General features: G+C 48.0%; 1 protein-coding gene across 5 annotated transcripts in view; it reads left to right on the forward strand.

The window, feature by feature from the left end:
* Positions 1–18,101, forward strand: part of PITPNM2 (phosphatidylinositol transfer protein membrane associated 2) — a 121,349-nt gene that overhangs the window by 97,136 nt on the left and 6,112 nt on the right. For all 5 annotated transcript variants that reach the window (XM_080355021.1, XM_080355020.1, XM_080355024.1 and 2 more), the window contains 5 exons: positions 3,491–3,666; positions 4,017–4,187; positions 6,854–7,003; positions 12,077–12,241; positions 15,964–16,112. In XM_080355021.1, the coding sequence (XP_080211147.1) occupies positions 3,491–3,666; positions 4,017–4,187; positions 6,854–7,003; positions 12,077–12,241; positions 15,964–16,112 (811 nt within the window). The remainder of the gene's footprint in view (positions 1–3,490; positions 3,667–4,016; positions 4,188–6,853; positions 7,004–12,076; positions 12,242–15,963; positions 16,113–18,101) is intronic.

Raw genomic sequence — 18,101 nt, forward strand, 5'->3', positions numbered from 1 at the left:
GTCGTGCAAAAATGTGCTTTTTCTCCTCCCTATTCTTGACCCCAGGGGCATGGACTGAGCTAAGGAAGGTGGGCTGGCATCTTGCTGCAGTTTTACATCTAATTTAGAAGAATTGCTGGGCCTGGCATGGCCAAGGGGTTGTAGTTTGTTGTTTCAAATAGCTTTGTCCTGGTCCTTCTTGCTCCATTTCTGAAGCATTGTGCCCTCTCCCAACATGAAGCACTTGAGGGTCCCTGGTGAGGGCTGTTGGTGTTCAGTGCACTGAGAGGTTGGTGCACCTGTACTTCTGATAGAATTTTATCTTTTTAAATCTACCTTTAGACCTTGGGTCAAAACATGGTTCTGTCCTTGCAGCTCAGGAGCAAGATTCCCTCATGGAAAGGGGCCGGTTGATGCTTCTGCTGCTTCTTGGAGCACAAGTGTGATGGGAGCAGCTGAGGGACCTGGGGGGTTCAGCTGGAGAACAGGAGCTGAGGGGAGACCTTCTGATCTCTGAACTGCCTGAAAGGAGCTTGGAGCCAGGGGGGTCGGGCTCTGCTCCCCAGGAACAAGCGCCAGGAGCAGAGGAAACGGCCTCAAGTTGCGCCAGGGGAGGTTGAGGTTGGATCTGGGAACAATTTCTACCCCGAAGGGCTGTGGGGCATTGGAACAGGCTGCCCAGGGCAGTGCTGGAGTCACCATCCCTGGGGAGGGTTGGACAGATGGAGATGAGGTTCCCAGGGACGTGGGGCAGTGCCAGGGCTGGGGGAACGGTTGGACTCCATGATCTTGAAGGACTTTCCCAACCAGAATGATCCTGTGGTTCTGTACAAGCTCTCTTGGCATCTTTCCCCTGCGCCCCCTGGCACAGGGAGGGCTCGGGCAGCGATTCGCCTCCCATCCTGCGTGGCACCAGGACATCACCCCCGACCCCAGCCCTCAACCCCGGGCTCGCAGCCGTTGTCACCGAGCAGCGCAGTCATCAGCAGAATGGCCCTTCAGCCTCTCTGTCACTAAGTAATGATTTTCCCATATGAAAACCAAGCCCTGACGCAGCTTCGTGCGGGAGGTCGGCAGAACAGAGCCAGGTTTTCCTCGGTGGACGGGCAGCCTGGCACATGGGGCCTTTCCATCCGTACCGACTGCAGATTTCAGCTTGTGCCACAGACACTCATTGTTATTCATGTATCAGACCTACCCGCTTCCTTGGGATAATGCCCAGCAAGCCAGAGCAGCATCTGGAGATTACAATCACACATTTATTTTTAAATTCAGTCCTTCTGCACAACTACATTATTTCTGGCTGTGCTGTACTTGTATTGTTGTAAATGAGTTGATTTGCTTCTGAAATCCATAAGCTCTTGTTTAATTAACGCACACAGTACATCTGCTCCTTTTTAAAGGGAGAACAGGGCACTGTAGGTTGCTTGGAGCATGACGGTTTCAGAGTTCCCCTTGGCTCTCGTTTCTTTTGATTGCTAAAAAGACTATCAAGTTCCCAGTAAGAGGAGAGAAGCTGTCCAAATCGCTTAGCAATATGAGCGCTCTCGTTCTCTTCCATGCCCCATGAAGAGACACTGTGGGAAGATGGGTGGAACGCACCAAAAACCCCGTGTAGCCGTCCTGCCGTAACACATCTGCCTTCAGGATAGTCATTCCTTTTGTGCCTTCATTTGAATCACAATGCTGTCGCAACACTGAACGTCTTCCGTATAACTTTGTGTTCCTTACACGCAGCAAACTTGCTGCGTTGCAGTCTTGTCAGCTAAAACAATTGTGGCTTCGCTGAAGGCGGCTTGTTTTCAAACGTGTTTCAGTGTTGCGCATCTTGGCAGAGCAATCTCAGGGAACCTGGTTCGCATCATGGAAATGGGAACGTGCTCATTTCAGCTGTCACCTGCTGTGACTCCTGTTCCTCTTGCTTTTGACATCACTGTTTTGACTTTCCGTGATCTGTACGTCTGGCATAAGAAAGCTCATCATTTCCCTGTGGCTGGTAACGGGGAGCGTAGTACCGTGTGTGTACACACATGCACCTTTAGAGAAAGTTTTTAGCATCCGTGAACAAGTGCTGTTGCATATGGAGATATGGCAAGTGGCTGTGACTACCTGGGGTCTTGAGCTGAGGCCACAGAGCTGGCAAGAGACTGGTGCATTTGCATCCTCCCCAACCCCAGGCCAGTAAATCTTTTATCCAACCCAACTGCTGTGGTATCCATTTATCCTATATATTTTATACAACCTGTTCAGATGCTTTTAAAAGTGTTTGTCAACACCCTGTTAAGTCACTGCTGGTACTCTTGTTTTCAACTCTCTGCTTCTAATTATAACAACGATAACCTGGCAAGGCTGCCATCTGCATCTGTTGGACCTGGAGAGCAAAAGAAATTGCAGCTTATTGCTTTTGGGTGGTAACAGAAGAATCTCAGAAACTCCTTTGTGAACGAGGTTATTATGGTTACGCATCTGTCATTTCGTTGTCTAAGCCCAGATCTAGGCTGCGAAGAAGCAGCTCTTCCTAACGTGGGGTGGATCCCCAGGATTTTCATCCAAGAGTTCCTGCTGCTTCTTCCTCAGCGTCCAAAGGATACGTGAATGTAAATCTCTGTGTTAAACCCGTGTGTTGCCCAGTCTGCACTGCACACAGGTTGAATTTTGCAAACGTATTTGACACGTGAAAGGAGTGGGGGGTGGTGGAACTAGACGTATTTTATGTCATTATTCTTTTTAAGCACAGTTACCTGGAGTTGTTGGACTGAGGTTGAAATGTTGACTGGTAATTACTCAAGAGATGTGGCCTTATGGGCAGAACAAAAGTGGTAGAGTCCTGGGTGCATGATTATTACAATTTGCCACATGGCCACTAAGTTAATTACCCCAAATTCCCATTCCCAGTGAATGCCACACACATGCATGGAAGCTGTGGCGCAAACTTGGTGCACAATATTAGAAACCCTCTTGCAGATTTTGATCTTTCTTTTTCTCTTTCCCCTCCCATTTTCTTTTTCCTTTCCAAACCTATAACATTTGTCCACCTACTTCCACGAGGAAGAAATGGGTAAGCACAGCTTTCTGTAACGTTTGAGAATAAGGTGATGGAAGGAACTCAAATGTTGTTAGCAGTAACATGTGTAAACCTGCTTTTTCCCCTGCTGCTCTAGTAATTTTGGCTTGCTGGTTATTTTATCTTGCAAACAACTGTTCTGCTAGCAGCAACCGAGATTTTGACTCCTCAAAGAAAAAAGCATTTTGAGGAGACAGGAATGTGTAAATGAGCCCACTTGAAGCCTTGATTTGTACAGTCTAAATCATGCTGATGTAATGGGGAAATTGTTTGAGGGGTATTTTACAGGTTAATAAAACTGCAGTACTGAGGCGTGGTGGGTTGATTCACACAGTTCCTTCGCTAAAGAGATAGAAATTATATTCACCGTCAATCCCTTATCCAGCCTTCAATTATGAACACACAGTGTGAATAAAACGTTGACTTTGTTTTCTGCTCTTGTCCCAGTTTACATTCTAGTGTTCTGAGGAACGACCCGGGATCCAGGCGATCTAGTAGCTCCACCATGTTGGATGGGGGAAATATCGGCAAGTTTGAATTTGAGATCACTGACTTCTTCCTCTTTGGTTCTCCCTTGGGTCTGATCCTTGCACTGCGAAAAACTGTCATCCCAGCTCTTGACAGTAAGTCCTGATGTGAACTGAGTGGATGGGGCAAGCACCTCCTGCTACCAATGCACTAATTTGATGAGACAAACTGGAAAAAAATGAACATTTATATATAATGTTTATTGCACCGTAAGGAAGCAGATCACTGTGTGCCCTAGCCAGTACTGATTATACAATTTATTTGCAATGTACTTCCAAACATTATAAATACTGGGCAATTTCTTGAGTCTATAAATATTGCAATAAATTGTTTCAATTAACTAAACTGGAACACAACAGTTGTACTTTTTACAGACAAATATGTACAATTTCCTACCAAATAACCTTTTGATACCTGAGGGTTTGTTTTTTCTCCATCTTTCTAGTCTTTCAGCTCAGACCAGCTTGTCAGCAGGTCTATAACCTGTTCCACCCTGCAGACCCATCCGCTTCACGCCTCGAGCCTCTTTTGGAGAGGAAGTTCTACCTTTTGCCCCCCTTTAATATCCCCCGTTACCAGAGGTTCCCACTGGGCGACGGCAATTCTGCTGTTCTGGGTAAGTCGCTTTGGATCCATATTACCGGTCTCAAGGGTTATGTCTACACTTTGAGTGAGATTATCAAAGCAATTGGGAATGACAAGAAAGAGAATTGGCCCTGTAATGTTAGCCTTATTCCCGATTTACCAGAAAAGTAGTTTTCTTCCAATAAAATCAGTGCCTTGTGACCCCTCTGCCCTTTGTTTGTCACACAAAGGCCACCAGCTGCTGAGAGTCACGATGTGGTGACTTCTCTGTGAAGGTCCCTGTTCTGCACTCAGGCTGGTGCTTGTGCTTGGGCCTGGATGAGACACAATGAACTTGGTCGAGCTCAGGACCCTGATGTTCGGAGGGCCAGTGCAGACTGGCAGGAGCAGAGCCCACAGTGAGATAATGAGATTATTTCTGTGCTCGCAACCTGTGCTTTTTCACGGGACAGGCTACTGCGGGTGGCTGGGCTGGTGACAGCGCCTTGCCAAGGAGACACTGTCTTCCAGGATGCCCAGGATTCTTATCCTCTGCCATCAGTGGCCTCTTCACTTGTTCTCCCCCAATTGCAGCAGTAACAAAGTCTAAAATAGTTGTGTGCATGTCCTATTGTCTCCTGGGTTGCATCTGAAAGAACCGTGTTCCGACCATGCCCTGCCTCAGCTCCCATTACATCAGAGCTCTTGCAGTGATCTAATAAAACAAATTATATTTCCTACCATCTTCACCTCACTTCTGTGCCTGGACTCTCATGGTCTGTTGCCATTTCAGTGCAGGTTCTCATTGCAAGGAGCTGGTGGGGAAGCTTCACCACTGTGCAGAACTAAATTTGACCTTTCTGCTTCACCTAAAGCTTCGGTTCCCTGCAGGGTCAGGATTTTGGGGCAGGAAGAACAATTGCAGCGTAATTGTTCCCTTGTTAGGGGTTGTTAGTCAGTGGCTACTTAAAGTCAACATTGCAACTAGGAGTTGCTGCTATAAAACTAGATTTACAGCAGACAAGAAATCGTGCTGGCAAACCAGAGTAGAATATCAAAGCTACCAGCTAGAAACATTGGGATTTGGTGGTTGTTTTTCTCCCCAGAGCTCTAGTAGCTTTCCATTTGTTTAATATTTTTATCATGAAGGACTAAAAGAAGAGGAATATGTATCTAGAGCTGAATAGTTCTGGTGCTACCCAGCATCATCTTAAAATTGAAAATGCAAAGCAGCGGTCTCCTCTGTATCAGTATCTTTAGAGATAGTATTGTAATTGCCGAATCTGGTGGTCTGGTTTGTTAAATGGGCATAGACTAAAGCCCATGTTTAAAAAAATGAATAAAACAGAGTTTCTGCAGGCCCTACTCACTTGTCAAATTTAGCAAAGATCTCGCTGCAACACTTTTTAAAAATGGATCCACCCACAATTACATTTGTACCCAGTCCAGTTACAACAGCTCAGGGAATCTATAGCAACTTGAAAAACAATTTGATTTTGGGGTGTATTGTAGGTATGAGCTGCAAGAGGCTTCTTAAAAAAAAAATCCTAAACATCTTAACCTTCTTCCTCTTTAAATGCATTTCAATTCCCCCGTTCTCACTGAAGTCAGAAGTAAAAGCCCCATTGACACTGAGCAGCTCGTGCTCTGGTTGTCATTCTTGCAGCAACGGGGATCTGATTAGTTTGCTGTGCCTCCCCGGACCTTTGTGGAGCTGGCGGCGCTTGGAGAGACACTTGCCGTGTAGTGGAGAAGAGTTAAACAGCAATTAGCTCAACTATGAGAAGGGCAGAGTGATTTCAAAACCCTCTCCAGGTTTGAGCCTTGTTATGTTTAAGAGATGCTGCTCTGCCTTGATGAATAGAACTGACAAAAAGCAGCTTTAAATTCTCTGCTCGTGTAAGACGGAGCCTCTTCATTTGCTTACCGTGAAATGACAGCCTATTCCTTCCCATTGGAGTCCAAATTTCAGTGTTGTGATTTGCACATTACCCAGAAGGACGGTTCTTACCGTGATTTGCAAAGCCGCTACTGAAGTTAGGATCACGGTAGGGCGCTCCGGGAAAGTTAATTGCTGCTGTAATTAAGCTGTATGATTTGGCGATCACGTAAAATTCAGGTGCTCAGTTTTAATTAGCTATGTACAACACCTTCTCTAACAGTGCTTGTGCATATTTCCTCATGCAGATAGCTGGCTCATTTAAAGTCCGTGATTCAGAAAACCTCTTAGACTTTGTTTTTCCCATTCTCCCATCTGCACTAAACGTTGGGTCCGTGTTTCATTACAACCAAGTTGCAGAGCAAAATCCAGTTCACATCCTTGCTTACTCCTGTGCTTTGCACTGTGTAGGCTGAGTCTGATTCCATTAAATCTCCCCTTAGAACGTACTTTTTTTTCCACGTGGTAAAAAGATTTCTGTGGATCTGCTGGGTATTTGGCTCATTGGAGAAGCTGGTTAAGAGGACTCCCTTTTGTTGTTGAAATGCCATCGTTGTGCTCTCCTCTGCTACCAGTTAATCTCTCTGATGTGAGTCTATTTGGAAAATCACTCATGTTTTGTTTCTTTTACTCTATTTGAAGGTTGTCCTTTCATTGAAGACTCATAGTTGAAGTGCTGGGTTGTAACTGTTTGTATGTTAACACTTTGTGGCCACATGTCTGTTCTTTGTCCTTCTGTTTTTTTGGTTTTTTGTTTTGTTTTTCCCATCTGCTTCTAGTTGAGACAATCCAGAACAATCCCATCCTCCTGATGGAAAGTAGCCCTCTGGGTGCTCTCCAGCACCAGGACAGCTTCATGGAAACCAGCATCCCCGTTCCCGTACTGAATTGGCAAGATGTTTCCAATAAAAGTGCTGGTTTTGCTGAGCGTGTGTAATCTACATTTTATATTGTCTGTGGTGTTGGGTACTTGGGGTGCTTATTGGAGATCACACCGTTGCCTCCTGGAGCTGAAATCCTCGCGCTGTGTCTCAGGCTGTGCCACATGAACTCACCACTTGGGATCTTGTGTGGGTAAACCTGGGCTGGGAGACCCACCGTCCAAAAACGGAACTGGGATTACAAATCCTGTCCTGGTGCTGATGCTGGAAGGGAAGATGCTGCCACGTACTTAACTTTTTCTACCCATGGTAGTTCTGCTGGAAAGAGGGCTCAGCAAGCCCTGGGTGACCCTGCCATGGGGTGCACGTGTGTGCAGGTCCCCAGGAACGGGTTTGGTGTCTGCAGCGTGTGACCCCCCACCCATCAGCCCCACTGCAGCGTGGCCAAGAGTCTCATTAGTGTCTGTTTCAGACCAGATTTTGTCAATTTGGGTATATCCTGTTTGGACACCCCTGTGGCTCTGCTGGATACAGCGAATGAGGCTTTCAGACCCCAAGGTGGCTGTACGTGTTGGCTTTTTAAAATTAATTTCTCGACTTCTGCCTTAAAAGCAAACTTCTATGCATTTGTTTTACCTTATTTTCCATCATAAATGCTGCATGGCCTCGTTTATTCTGGTTGTGGCTGTGATTTTGATGAGACTTTTAGTTTTTCTTTCCCATGTGTCTTACTTGCCCCTTTTCAGTGTTTTGCATTGAGAGCTTGGTTCTGTTGCCGTGTTGCTTTTAACAAGCTGTTAATGAGCAATCCAGTTCGTTATGTGGTCATACAGGATGGCAACATCACTGACTATTCCACATAGTCTCTCCCTTTGTTTTTTGAAGATGTGATGATTTTTACGCGTGCAGTTGCCATGTTGCCTGTGCTGTGACGTTCTGTAACAAAGCAGAGGGAAAAGATCTGGCACTATTAATTAATCACTTTGCAGGTCACTGATGAAATGCCATTTAGCTGTCATCTGATGTCACCTGGTGTCAGGACCGAGCCTTTTAGTAACTTCTCTGCTCTTTACCCCCTGTTTCTAGAGCACAGTGTGACCAAGCAGCACTTGGTTCGACTGTAGCAGGGGCTGAATCCCAGTTGAGCCACTGGCCCTGCAGAAAAGTTCCAGAATCATCAAAGCTCAGGGCCAACAGAAATCTCTGTTGCTCTTGGTCTCAGGGTAACGACTGCAGAGTTCCCAGTGCAAGCAGGGTCTGGCCTGTGCTGAGCATCTGGCTGGCTTCTCTGGTTTTTGTTTTTATTATTATTATTTATTTTTATTGAACTTTATGTATTTTTGATTGCTTTCAGTGCGACAGCTCAGCCTGCAAATAGCACATATTGAATTCTGCCATTCACATACCCCAAGGACTTAACTAGGTGCCAGCAGTACATTAGGAGGATGGCCCAGTGCCGTTCACTTAGCGGGAAGCAATTAGTAAGAACGTTGATGAACGAGTCCATAAGTGAAAAGGCAGAACACCGAAATGATTATTAAAGAACCATAGCTAGGGAAAAAAAAACAAACAAAAGTGATTTTGCTTGTCACCTCGTCTGGAAGCGCAGTTAAATCTCAGTTCATTGCACTGGCCAGACGTACGGGTGCTGCCGTTTGCTGGGAGCGAGGGTGCTCAAGGTCCCGCTCCAGCTTCTCTTCTTGGAGCTTTCCTGTGCTGATAAATCTGCCTTCACACACAGCGCAAAGTGCCAGTGCAATAACTGGGGGCACCTCTGTCCTTATCTGGTGACTTAAATGAATCCTGATTAAAGTCTTGCTACTTACTGGTCCTGGTGCAGCCGTTCGACTTCAACCTCGGCCTGAAAAACCTACCCTGTCATTGTCAGGAGCCGAGTTGTGGCTGCGGAAGCCACCTCTGCAATGCATAAGACTTTATAAAGTGCTACCCTGAGGAGCAGGAGGCACTGGGGTCACTGTGCAGGAGCATCAGTGACATCCCATCCCGGTCATCGCACTGCCCAACAAAGCCCCCTTCGTTTCCAGATTGCAAGAGCGGTGTTGCACGAGGGATTTGGTGCAAAAAATACACAGAATTTAGGATATATGTTGTTAGGAAGTTTGTTTTTCTGCAGGTCAGGTCCCGGGGTTTAATCTGCAAGTCACTGTAGCTTTGTTGTCAAGGAAGCCTGGCTGAAGGGGCAGTAATGACAACAACAGGTTTTCTGTCCACGCTTCCTGCCCTGCCTTTTCCTGGCCCTCGTTTTTCTTAGAAACTGCCCTTTTTCGGGGACAGAGGGTGCGTAGCCTGGGAAAAGGGAGGAAGAGGAGAGCAGCGTGCGTGGGCCGGAGCGGGGAGCGGTGCTGGCGGGTGGCACCTCGTCCTCTGCAGAGCAGATTCCTGCCACCAACGTGGGCGATGCTCAACCCAGCACTTCAGAAATGCTGAAACAGTTCAGGCTTTTATAGGAGTGAAAATGACTCTTCTGGTGACGCTAGCCAGGTGGTGGAAGGGCCATTGAGGTTGGGTTTTTGCTTCAAAGTCTTTATATTCAAAAACTCCCCCGTCAGGCTTAGGAAAGTGAGATTGGCTAAAAAGAGCAAGCCCCAAATACCCTGTTTCTTCCTTTATTCACTTTCTCCTTTTTGTGTTCTCGAAAAAGGAGATAAAATTCATGCAGAGCTAAATGCAGACATGCTAATGGAGCCGGAGCCGTGATCCACCCAGGCAGCACCCCATTTGGCCCAGCCTTCTCTCCTGGGCAGCATTGCTGAACACTCTCCAGCGTGTCTTCAGCTGCTTCCTAGCTCAAGGCACATGTTTTACATTTTAAGGAAGGGGAAGAAGTTCAGGCTTCGTTGGTAGGTGTTGGTTAAACCTGGACCTGGTGTTTTTCCCACCACAGACAAAGCCAAACCTCTCCTTGCATCTAAGTTCAGGGAAGCTGATGGTCCTTGTCTGTGTTGGGGCACCCATTTGATGTGACACAAGGATGTGACTGCAGAGGGATCTCACAGTGTGTACAGGCAAAGAAAAGCAGAGCAGGGATAACCAGGGAAGAGATGAGAGAGTTGTCCCAGGTCACGCAGAAATGGAAATCACAGAATCATGGAGTAGTTTGGGTTGAAGGGACCTCCCCAGCTCCCCCCGTGCCACCCCTGCCATGAGCAGGGACATCTGCACCAGCTCAGGTTGCTCAGAGCCCCGTCCAGCCTGACCTGGGATGTCTCAGGGATGGTTCATCCACCAGCTCTCTGGCCAACCTGGGCCAGGCTCTCACCACCCTCAGGGGCAACAATTCCTTCCTCATGTCCAGCCTGAATCTCCCCTCTTTTAGTTTAAAGGGCCTCATCCGTTTAGTTTAAAGGGATGGGGTTGAGCGCAGCTCCCAGCTCAGCTCCTGTTGTCCAAGTACAGCCTGAGTTGTCTGCTCTCGCTTGTGCTGGAGCTTTCTGCAGTCAGAAGAGCTGCGCTGGCCCAGCGGGTTGGCTGGGTCACGGATGCTGGTAGCAGCCTTGACAGCCAGCAGCTCAAGGCAAGGTGAAAAGAGGAGGAAAGTGCTGAGAAAGTGATGCTGGTAATGGCCTTTCAGGCACAACGTGGGCAGCGTGTGCAGCTCATCATCGGGTCAGGCTCCCGCTAGGGCTCAGATCTCGCAGTCCATGAAGCTTTTACACAGAGCAGCTTGCGGCCTGATTTTCCCTGCAGAGAACAGAACTCTTTTACCGACACTTAGCTACACATTTTCTGCTTCATCCGTTCCCTTTCCCTCCGCTGCAGCAGGATTTGCGTGGGCACAGACACTGCTGCTGCGAACCGAGAGATCGGGGGAAGCAAATCAGTAGCCCCAAGCAAAAAAGAAACCCACTATATTAAAACAAACCAGTTGCCAAAACACTGCCCTGTGTCACCTGCATCCTGGAGTTAAACCCAAGGCTATCTAAACTGGCTGAAATAGGGAGAGGACGCTGGTGTGTGGGAGTAATGTGCTCACGTTCCCCGTGGTATCTCCTGCCTGGCTGGGCACAGACCTGTCTGGTACCTGGGAATGTAGTTTAGATGCTACTCCTCGATACAGCAGAGATGGGCAATGATAAAACAATAGCGAGTAGCTTTGCTTCTGCATGTCCCTGTCATAGCGGCGCTGCCCGCGGTGAAGTTCTTGGTATTGCAAACTCTCTGCAGCGCAGGATCTTGGGATATCCAAGAGACGCTTCATTTGGCCTCTTATAGAGAAAAAACTGAATGCAGAGATTTTATCATGACTTTATCATCTCTTGGTTTGCCAGTCCTGAACATTATAGGTCCATTTCCCTCCAAAACATGTACAAGGTCCATGTGAGCATGACTTTAAATCCTCTTGTTCTGTATTTATGTACTAAAGGGTTAGGCCACATTTGGTAAACCTCAGATTGGGATCTTAAAGTCCAGACTTGCACGTTGTACAAAAGAAGCTCTGTTTTCACAGAGAATGAGCGCTCCCTGATCCGCCAACACCTGTTGGAGATGTAAGTGCTCAGCACCATACTCCTTCCTTTCGATAGCCCTTACTTTAGTGTAACGAGTGTTGGCTGTATCCATTAGCAATAAAATACAAGTTCAAATTTAGTCCCTGCCAGGCATGACAATTTTTCCTTGATTTTTTTTTTTAATTAATGCTTTTATCTTGGATATATTCATTTAAGTCTAAATGTTTCAAGAAAACAAATGTCCCCCTTCCCAGGTTGTTTTTGCTGTTCACCTTGCCTTGATTATTTTGTCTTGATGTGAATATATGAAGTTGTGTATATTCACATCTGTATGTATGACACATGCTTCTGTTATTGCTGCTTGAATAAGTCTGTCTGGATTTTTGTTTGGGGTTTTTGATTTGGTTTGCGAGCTACTTATGTCGCTTCTCTCAATCAAAGACTGCTCCTCCAGCCACACGTCTCTGCCTGCCGTGGTGTTTGCTTTCTTTGCAAACCAATGAAATGTTGGTGGTTCTTTTTTCATTCCAACCAGTTCTGAAAGGTTTTTGCATCTCCCAGCCTTGTTTGCCTCCTTCCTCCCCTCGAGTTCATCTTGCCCAGCCTCTGTCTGTTGGTCTAATATTTTGATTTCCCTGTTTCAACTTTGTAGCAGATGTTGTTCAGTCTCATGGTGCCGTCTTCGTGGAAAGCACATCCCTGTCCACCCCCATTTCAGCCCCTCAGTTCAGGGGCTTCCGGAGAGCCAGTGAGATCAGCATTGCCAGCCAGGTCTCAGGAATGGCAGACAGTTACACAGCTTCCAACATAGCCAACAGTAAGTGCTCAACCCCTCCGAGACTCCGCTCGCCTCCCCACCGCTCTCAGCACCACGCACCGGGCTGGAGCCGCACAGCGTCTGTCTCTCTGGGCTTATACTTTCCATTTCTTACCAAAAATTTGAATTATTCCACCTTCACCTCGCTTTGTTGTAGTCAGCACCGCGTGTTATCGCATCCCTTGGAGGAACGGATGGTATATTTGGTTATAATTCATGGGCTGGGTTATGTGTGTTGGACTGTGCTGGTGATTAATTGTTAAAAAAAGATAATAATTGATAACTCTGAGTACCATTTGGCTGCTGGGCATGGTGAGGTTTAATCCAAAGGGGTGTTTCTGTGCTGCTGTTGATAAGTTGCGCGGAACTGGTAGGGATCAGCACCACCATGTTGATAATGCAGGATGTGGCATCTGGCTTCATGCAGGTCACTTAAAGGTGATCCAGAAAAATGGGGACAAGTAAGCCCCTCTGTAATACTGCAAAGGAAAATCAGGTTTGGGTTATTTGTTACTTTGCATTAGCAATGCAGCTGTTCTGTTGTCTGCAGGGCAGCTCAGAGAGTCAGACAGTTATGACCCGTATCCCAGGGCCAAATGAGGAATCAAAGGGATTTTTTGCTGTTTTTCCCAAGACCTGTATAACTTCCCAGCTCATACAGTGAAGTAAAAGAGCTTTTGTTAACAGTTCAGCTCCTTCTTCGTTTCAGCTGAAGTGTGAGATTAATAGTCTGCGTCCTCAGGGACCTCTGGTAACTCAGCCAGAAAAGAGTTGAAAACCAAACAGATTAAAAAAAACAACAACAAAAACCTCTTCAAACCAAACTCTTGTCCCAGAAGGTGGCAGAAATTTAGAGACACTCCATTTCTGGCACATTAGACTACAGGCCTTTGAACAACTCGCTTCATAATTAATTGCTGAGGTTAATAACGCTCCCCGGGGCAAGTGTTAGCGGCTGAAGGTCAGGGGCTGCCATAACTTCTTGCCCTGTTTGAGGCGACAGAAATAAACCGCCTGCGCTCTGACAAATGAGGTTTTCTTCCCTAAAGCCCATCTGAGAGCCGGTGCCGCGCTCCCCGTGCGCGTTCTTTTATCGGCCCTGCTAAGACATCTTGTCCAGCGCTTTCTAAATATTAATCTGCTTGGGAAGAAGGCGTTTTTTTGTGCTGGTTTCACACCCACGGAGAGGTGCTGAGCTCGGCCGGCCGGGAGGGGAAGTGGGGGGCGATGGTTGTTTGTTATGGAGTGTTTACACCGGGGTGATGCCTGAACCGACGTGACGTGATGGAGGGATCGGGCCCACACAGAGCTTGCCTCGCTTCGCATTCCTCGCGCCCTCCCCGATTATTTAGCTTCTGGTTTGTGTAATTAGTTCCTCCATGCACTTCACAGCCGTCAAAACCTGTTTCGGAGATGGGAGAGGAAGAGTCTGTCCCCAGCGTGGGCTGTGCACCCTGACCCCATGTGCAACCAGCCTCAGGGCTGTCGCAGCCCCTTCCTTCACCTCCCAAGCCCCAGCTCTGGCTTTGCAGCATTTGCACTCGACGTTATTAGCGTGGTGGTAATTGGGGGCTGGATGTGGTCTGTGCTCATCCCACAGGGAGGTCCAGGGGGACACCACAAAACTGCAGTTCCATCCCAGGAGCCCTCCCCAAGGTGCAGCTTCCCTTGCTCTGTGTATTTCTGGAGGATGAAACGGGTGCTCCATGTGGCGTGTGTGTGCCATAATAATAAGTGTGATTTCTGCCTTATTTTGTTTTTCCTTTTAGAAACCAAACACCACCTTAATCATTGTAGAGGGTTTAGCCTTCTTGCCCAACTTGCCCTCCCTCACAAATCCCCTACCCAAACCTCATCCAAGAGATGTAGGCAGCATAAACATGAAATCCCTTCGAAGGGAAGAAAGCTCAAAGGGCCGTGGAGTCAGGCTGCGGGCTGTGCTCTTCGGACACCCCACCTGGACATCAAGACAGGTATTCTGGAGACATCCACTCCGGCCAACCTCCTCTCTCGTTCTATAGTCACAGAACTTCACAACAAATCTATGCACTTTCACTGAGGCACTAGCAATTTCTGATAGCATTTTAACAAGTATTTCTTGTCACTTTGCTCCAAAGATCGATCATAACACGGCTAACACAACTTGGCAAGAGCAGGAGTTCTTCTGGGCAGAGCTGTGGGGACAACACTTCTGCCTCCACCGCTGTCCTTTGAGCATGGAAGAGTAAATCCCGGCTGCTTCCTACATAGAATCTGAAATTGCCCAAGCTGGGGACTTGCATGAGCAATAAAGGTTGGGGCACGACCAGGAGCTGCCAATTTGGAAGACAGGGAGTCAGAAGTGCCTGTGTGCTCTGGAAAAGCCACGCTGATCTGTCAATACCCTCCTCCTGCTTCCCATGGCTCTCCAGAAGAGCAAAGGCCATTAGGACGAGGGTGGCCCGGGCACTTGGCACAGCCAGGGCAGGGCCATGGGGACGTACCGATGCCGTAACCCTCTGCCCATTGCTGTGGTGGGAGATTCGTCTGTCTCTGCAAGAAGCTGGTGGATCCATTTTTTTTAGTTCAGCGCCTGTGCTCGTCACCAGCTACATTTCCCTTAACAGGAGGGTTTTGTTGGATCGTGCCTTATACCTGGCAGCTTTCCTGAAATTCTGTAAAAAAGGGAACGTTTTCACAGAGAAAAACCAAGCTTGAGAAAGCCCTTGTCGAAGCCTCAGCTTGGAACTTGCATGCAAACGCAGCTCCTCATCTTCCTCTCTTGATCTGATCCGTCTTCTCCTTCCATGGCTGTTTTTCCAGGCCGGAGCACACAGGGTTGCGGGCTCCGCTGGGCGAGCAGCCCCGCGCCTCTGGGCTCTGGGGCTTTGTGCTGAGCCGTGCTGGTTGCCGGGGGTCGGAAGGGCGGTGTGCGTGGGCAGGGTGGAGCGTGGTGGTGTCCCGTGGTGAACAGCGGCTGTTGGTCACTTGCGTGTAAGTTGTTGACTTCCCAAGGGAGAAACTTCTGCGTTGGCCATACCCTTGTTCACCCAAAATCCCAGTGTGTTCTTTGGTCTTATGCAATGGAGTCCTGGCACCCCCGGACACTTTTCTCGTTGGCCCCTGTGCTCCTGGGGATGCTGGGCTGGATGGCTCCATTGCCTGCAGCATGGTAGCCCAGGAGGGCAACCAAGACTTGTTGGGAACTCCGGGTTGTAGCAGCATGTGCCATTCACTCTGCCTTTTGGTGCCTTTTTGCATCTCACCGGGGCTCCCAGTATTCACGTCCTCTTCAGTGTGGCCAATATCTGGGTACTGAAAGGTCTTTTATGCCTGGGTGAAGGCTAGAAGAGACAGCCTGGGTATGTACTGCAGTGCGCAGAGCACAACCCCTTTTCTCCCACACCTCCGGGGAGATGCGTTTCTGTCTTATGATTGGGCTCATTACACATGAGCCTTGGAGCCCTATCCCAGGGTCTAACAGCCAATTAATACCTGCCCTCTGGTGCTTTCCTATTAACTGAAATAAAGCAGAGCTGAAGTGGTGGTGCCCCTGGGTGTTCCTCCCTTGGTTTGAGCAGACGCTGATCCTCGGGTTGGTTGTTGCCCCTTGGCAGCGTGACCAGCTGGGGAACAACCCCCCGGCGCACCTGGAACCAGGAGCCCAGCCTCAAAATACCGTTTGTGGTGGACACCGCACGTGCACCTGAACCCCTTTGTCTGAACGAGTCTTTTGCTCCTAGTTGCTGCCAAGTGGTGGGGAACCAAGAGGATCGACTACGCTCTCTACTGTCCCGACGCTCTGACGGCTTTCCCGACCGTCGCTTTGCCGCATCTTTTCCACGCGAGCTACTGGGAGTCCACAGACGTTGTCTCCTTCCTGCTGAGACAGGTATGGTCATCCTCCCTCCCCTGATCTCCCTTGGGCTGATGAATATTTTAGGCTCTTTGTTTGTTTCTTTTTCCACTGCACCTTCCATAACTCTTTGACATGTAGACATGAAAAAATACCCTTTGCCCCTGCAGATACATTTTCTTTTCAACATTTTGCTCCTGACCTGTGGTGTTAGTGGAGCTGGCATGCACACAAATGTCACGGAGGTGTGTAGTCACACCTGGTTAGTTTGGGTGTGGGTTTTAGCAGGTTTGGGCTCATCAAGGAGCCTTGGAGTGAGGCCAGGGCCATTTCCTATCAGATCCCAATGACAAAAGTGGGTGGCACTTGTTTCTTGTAATGAACTGGTCTCTGCATGTGTGAGTTTGGATCTCAAGCCAGAAACTTAAAGGAAACTTGTCGATGTACAAATTAAAATAGCACCAAATACAATAAAACCAAAGAAGAAACTTTGCATGATTTTGAGTTGATAGATAGGAGTTTGGTTCTACATTTTGGCTTTCCGAGTTATTGCAGTCTCTTCTAGGAATTCCAATCATTGTCACTACATTGGGATTCAGTCATCATTCCTCCAGTACAAAGCAGTTTCCTGGGACTAGGTAAACGGGAATTGCTGATGTCTGGAGTCTGATGTCTCAGCCTTTCCCAGCCTATATTTGGCCTGAGATTTAAATCTACTGTTTAAAATGTGTTTTTCCTAAAAAGAAATACTTTTCCTTCAGTTCCTCTGGGCTGAAGGGGAGTTATTTGCCTTACCAAGTATGGACCCCCAAGGAACTGTACTTAGCGCACGGAATTGACAAAAACAAAACTAAAAGCAACTCTCTGGATTGTGTTGCCCACTTCGGCGCTTGGCTTTGCTTGTGTGAGCTCAGCTGTTAAGCCGTCACCGTTCCCTTCCAGCCTCCTCGGCTGCAGCTCTGAATTATTGATGTCTCTGTTGGCAAACTTTCTTTCAGTGCTATCTTCCAAATAATATAGAAACCATAAACAACAGAGATGTTGGTGCTTGTGGCAGCTGAGCAGTAGTGATAATCCAGTGAGACCCTTTCTTCTCGGGCTGCATCCAGCCCAGCGAGACATCTCTGTGCTTGCAGACACCTCTGGATCAGCTGCTGTGAAACCTCAGCACCACATTAAGCTCAGCCTGGCGGGGCTGGAGAGGGAGACTCGTAATTGTGTGCGAGTGGGAACAGTCACGACAGTCTCGTACGCAAAATGCTCTGCTCAAGAAATAGCCAATTACTCAGGATTCAGCCCAAACCTGGCTCTGTAGCACAGCATGGTGCTTCATATCTTGTCATTTGAGGTTTCTCTCCATCCACCCAGAGCCTGCTGGTACCCACCTGGGTAATCTGGCCCCTTCCTCCCCCCCAGCCTGTCTCTACTCACTCATCTCTGTCTTGAGACTGGGATTTTTCTCATTCCCTGTCTTCTTCTTCTCCTTCCAGAGCCACTTCTGCCCCTAATAAGGACTTGTTTCTAATTGCCTTTGAAAGTAATCTCTGAACAAAATATAAAAGCGAGCTGTTGAATAGTTTTACCCTCCGAAGATTAAATCTTGTTAAAACAAGCCCAGATAGGGCTCAAAATAGATTCCTGATGTAAATAATTTTCAGTGAAACTTGTTTTGTTTACCTTGGATTTCCATGAAGTCCCTCCCCAGCAAGCTCATCCTCCCCGTGGTCCTTTTTCCATTTCCCTGGAAGAATAACAGCTTCAGCTCTGCAGAACGAGCTGGCCTGTGTCAGCCCAGCCCAGCCTGGCCCAGCGGGACAGGGACGGACATCCCACCAGCACTGAGTCCTCGTGCCCGGCAGAGCCGGACCCCTGCGTGCCTGCAGCGGGGTCGAACCAGTGGTTTTGTCTCTTCTCAAAATGTGTTTAATAAGAAATGAGCTGAAGGAACGGCGCCTGTCGGCACAAGGATGGTCAGAGCAGCCGGTGCTGCACCTGTTATGGGAATGGCAGAAACAGGCTGCCCAG

The sequence above is a fragment of the Nesoenas mayeri genome (assembly GCF_963082525.1).
Source record: "Nesoenas mayeri genome assembly, chromosome: 17".
Taxonomy (NCBI): domain Eukaryota; kingdom Metazoa; phylum Chordata; class Aves; order Columbiformes; family Columbidae; genus Nesoenas; species Nesoenas mayeri.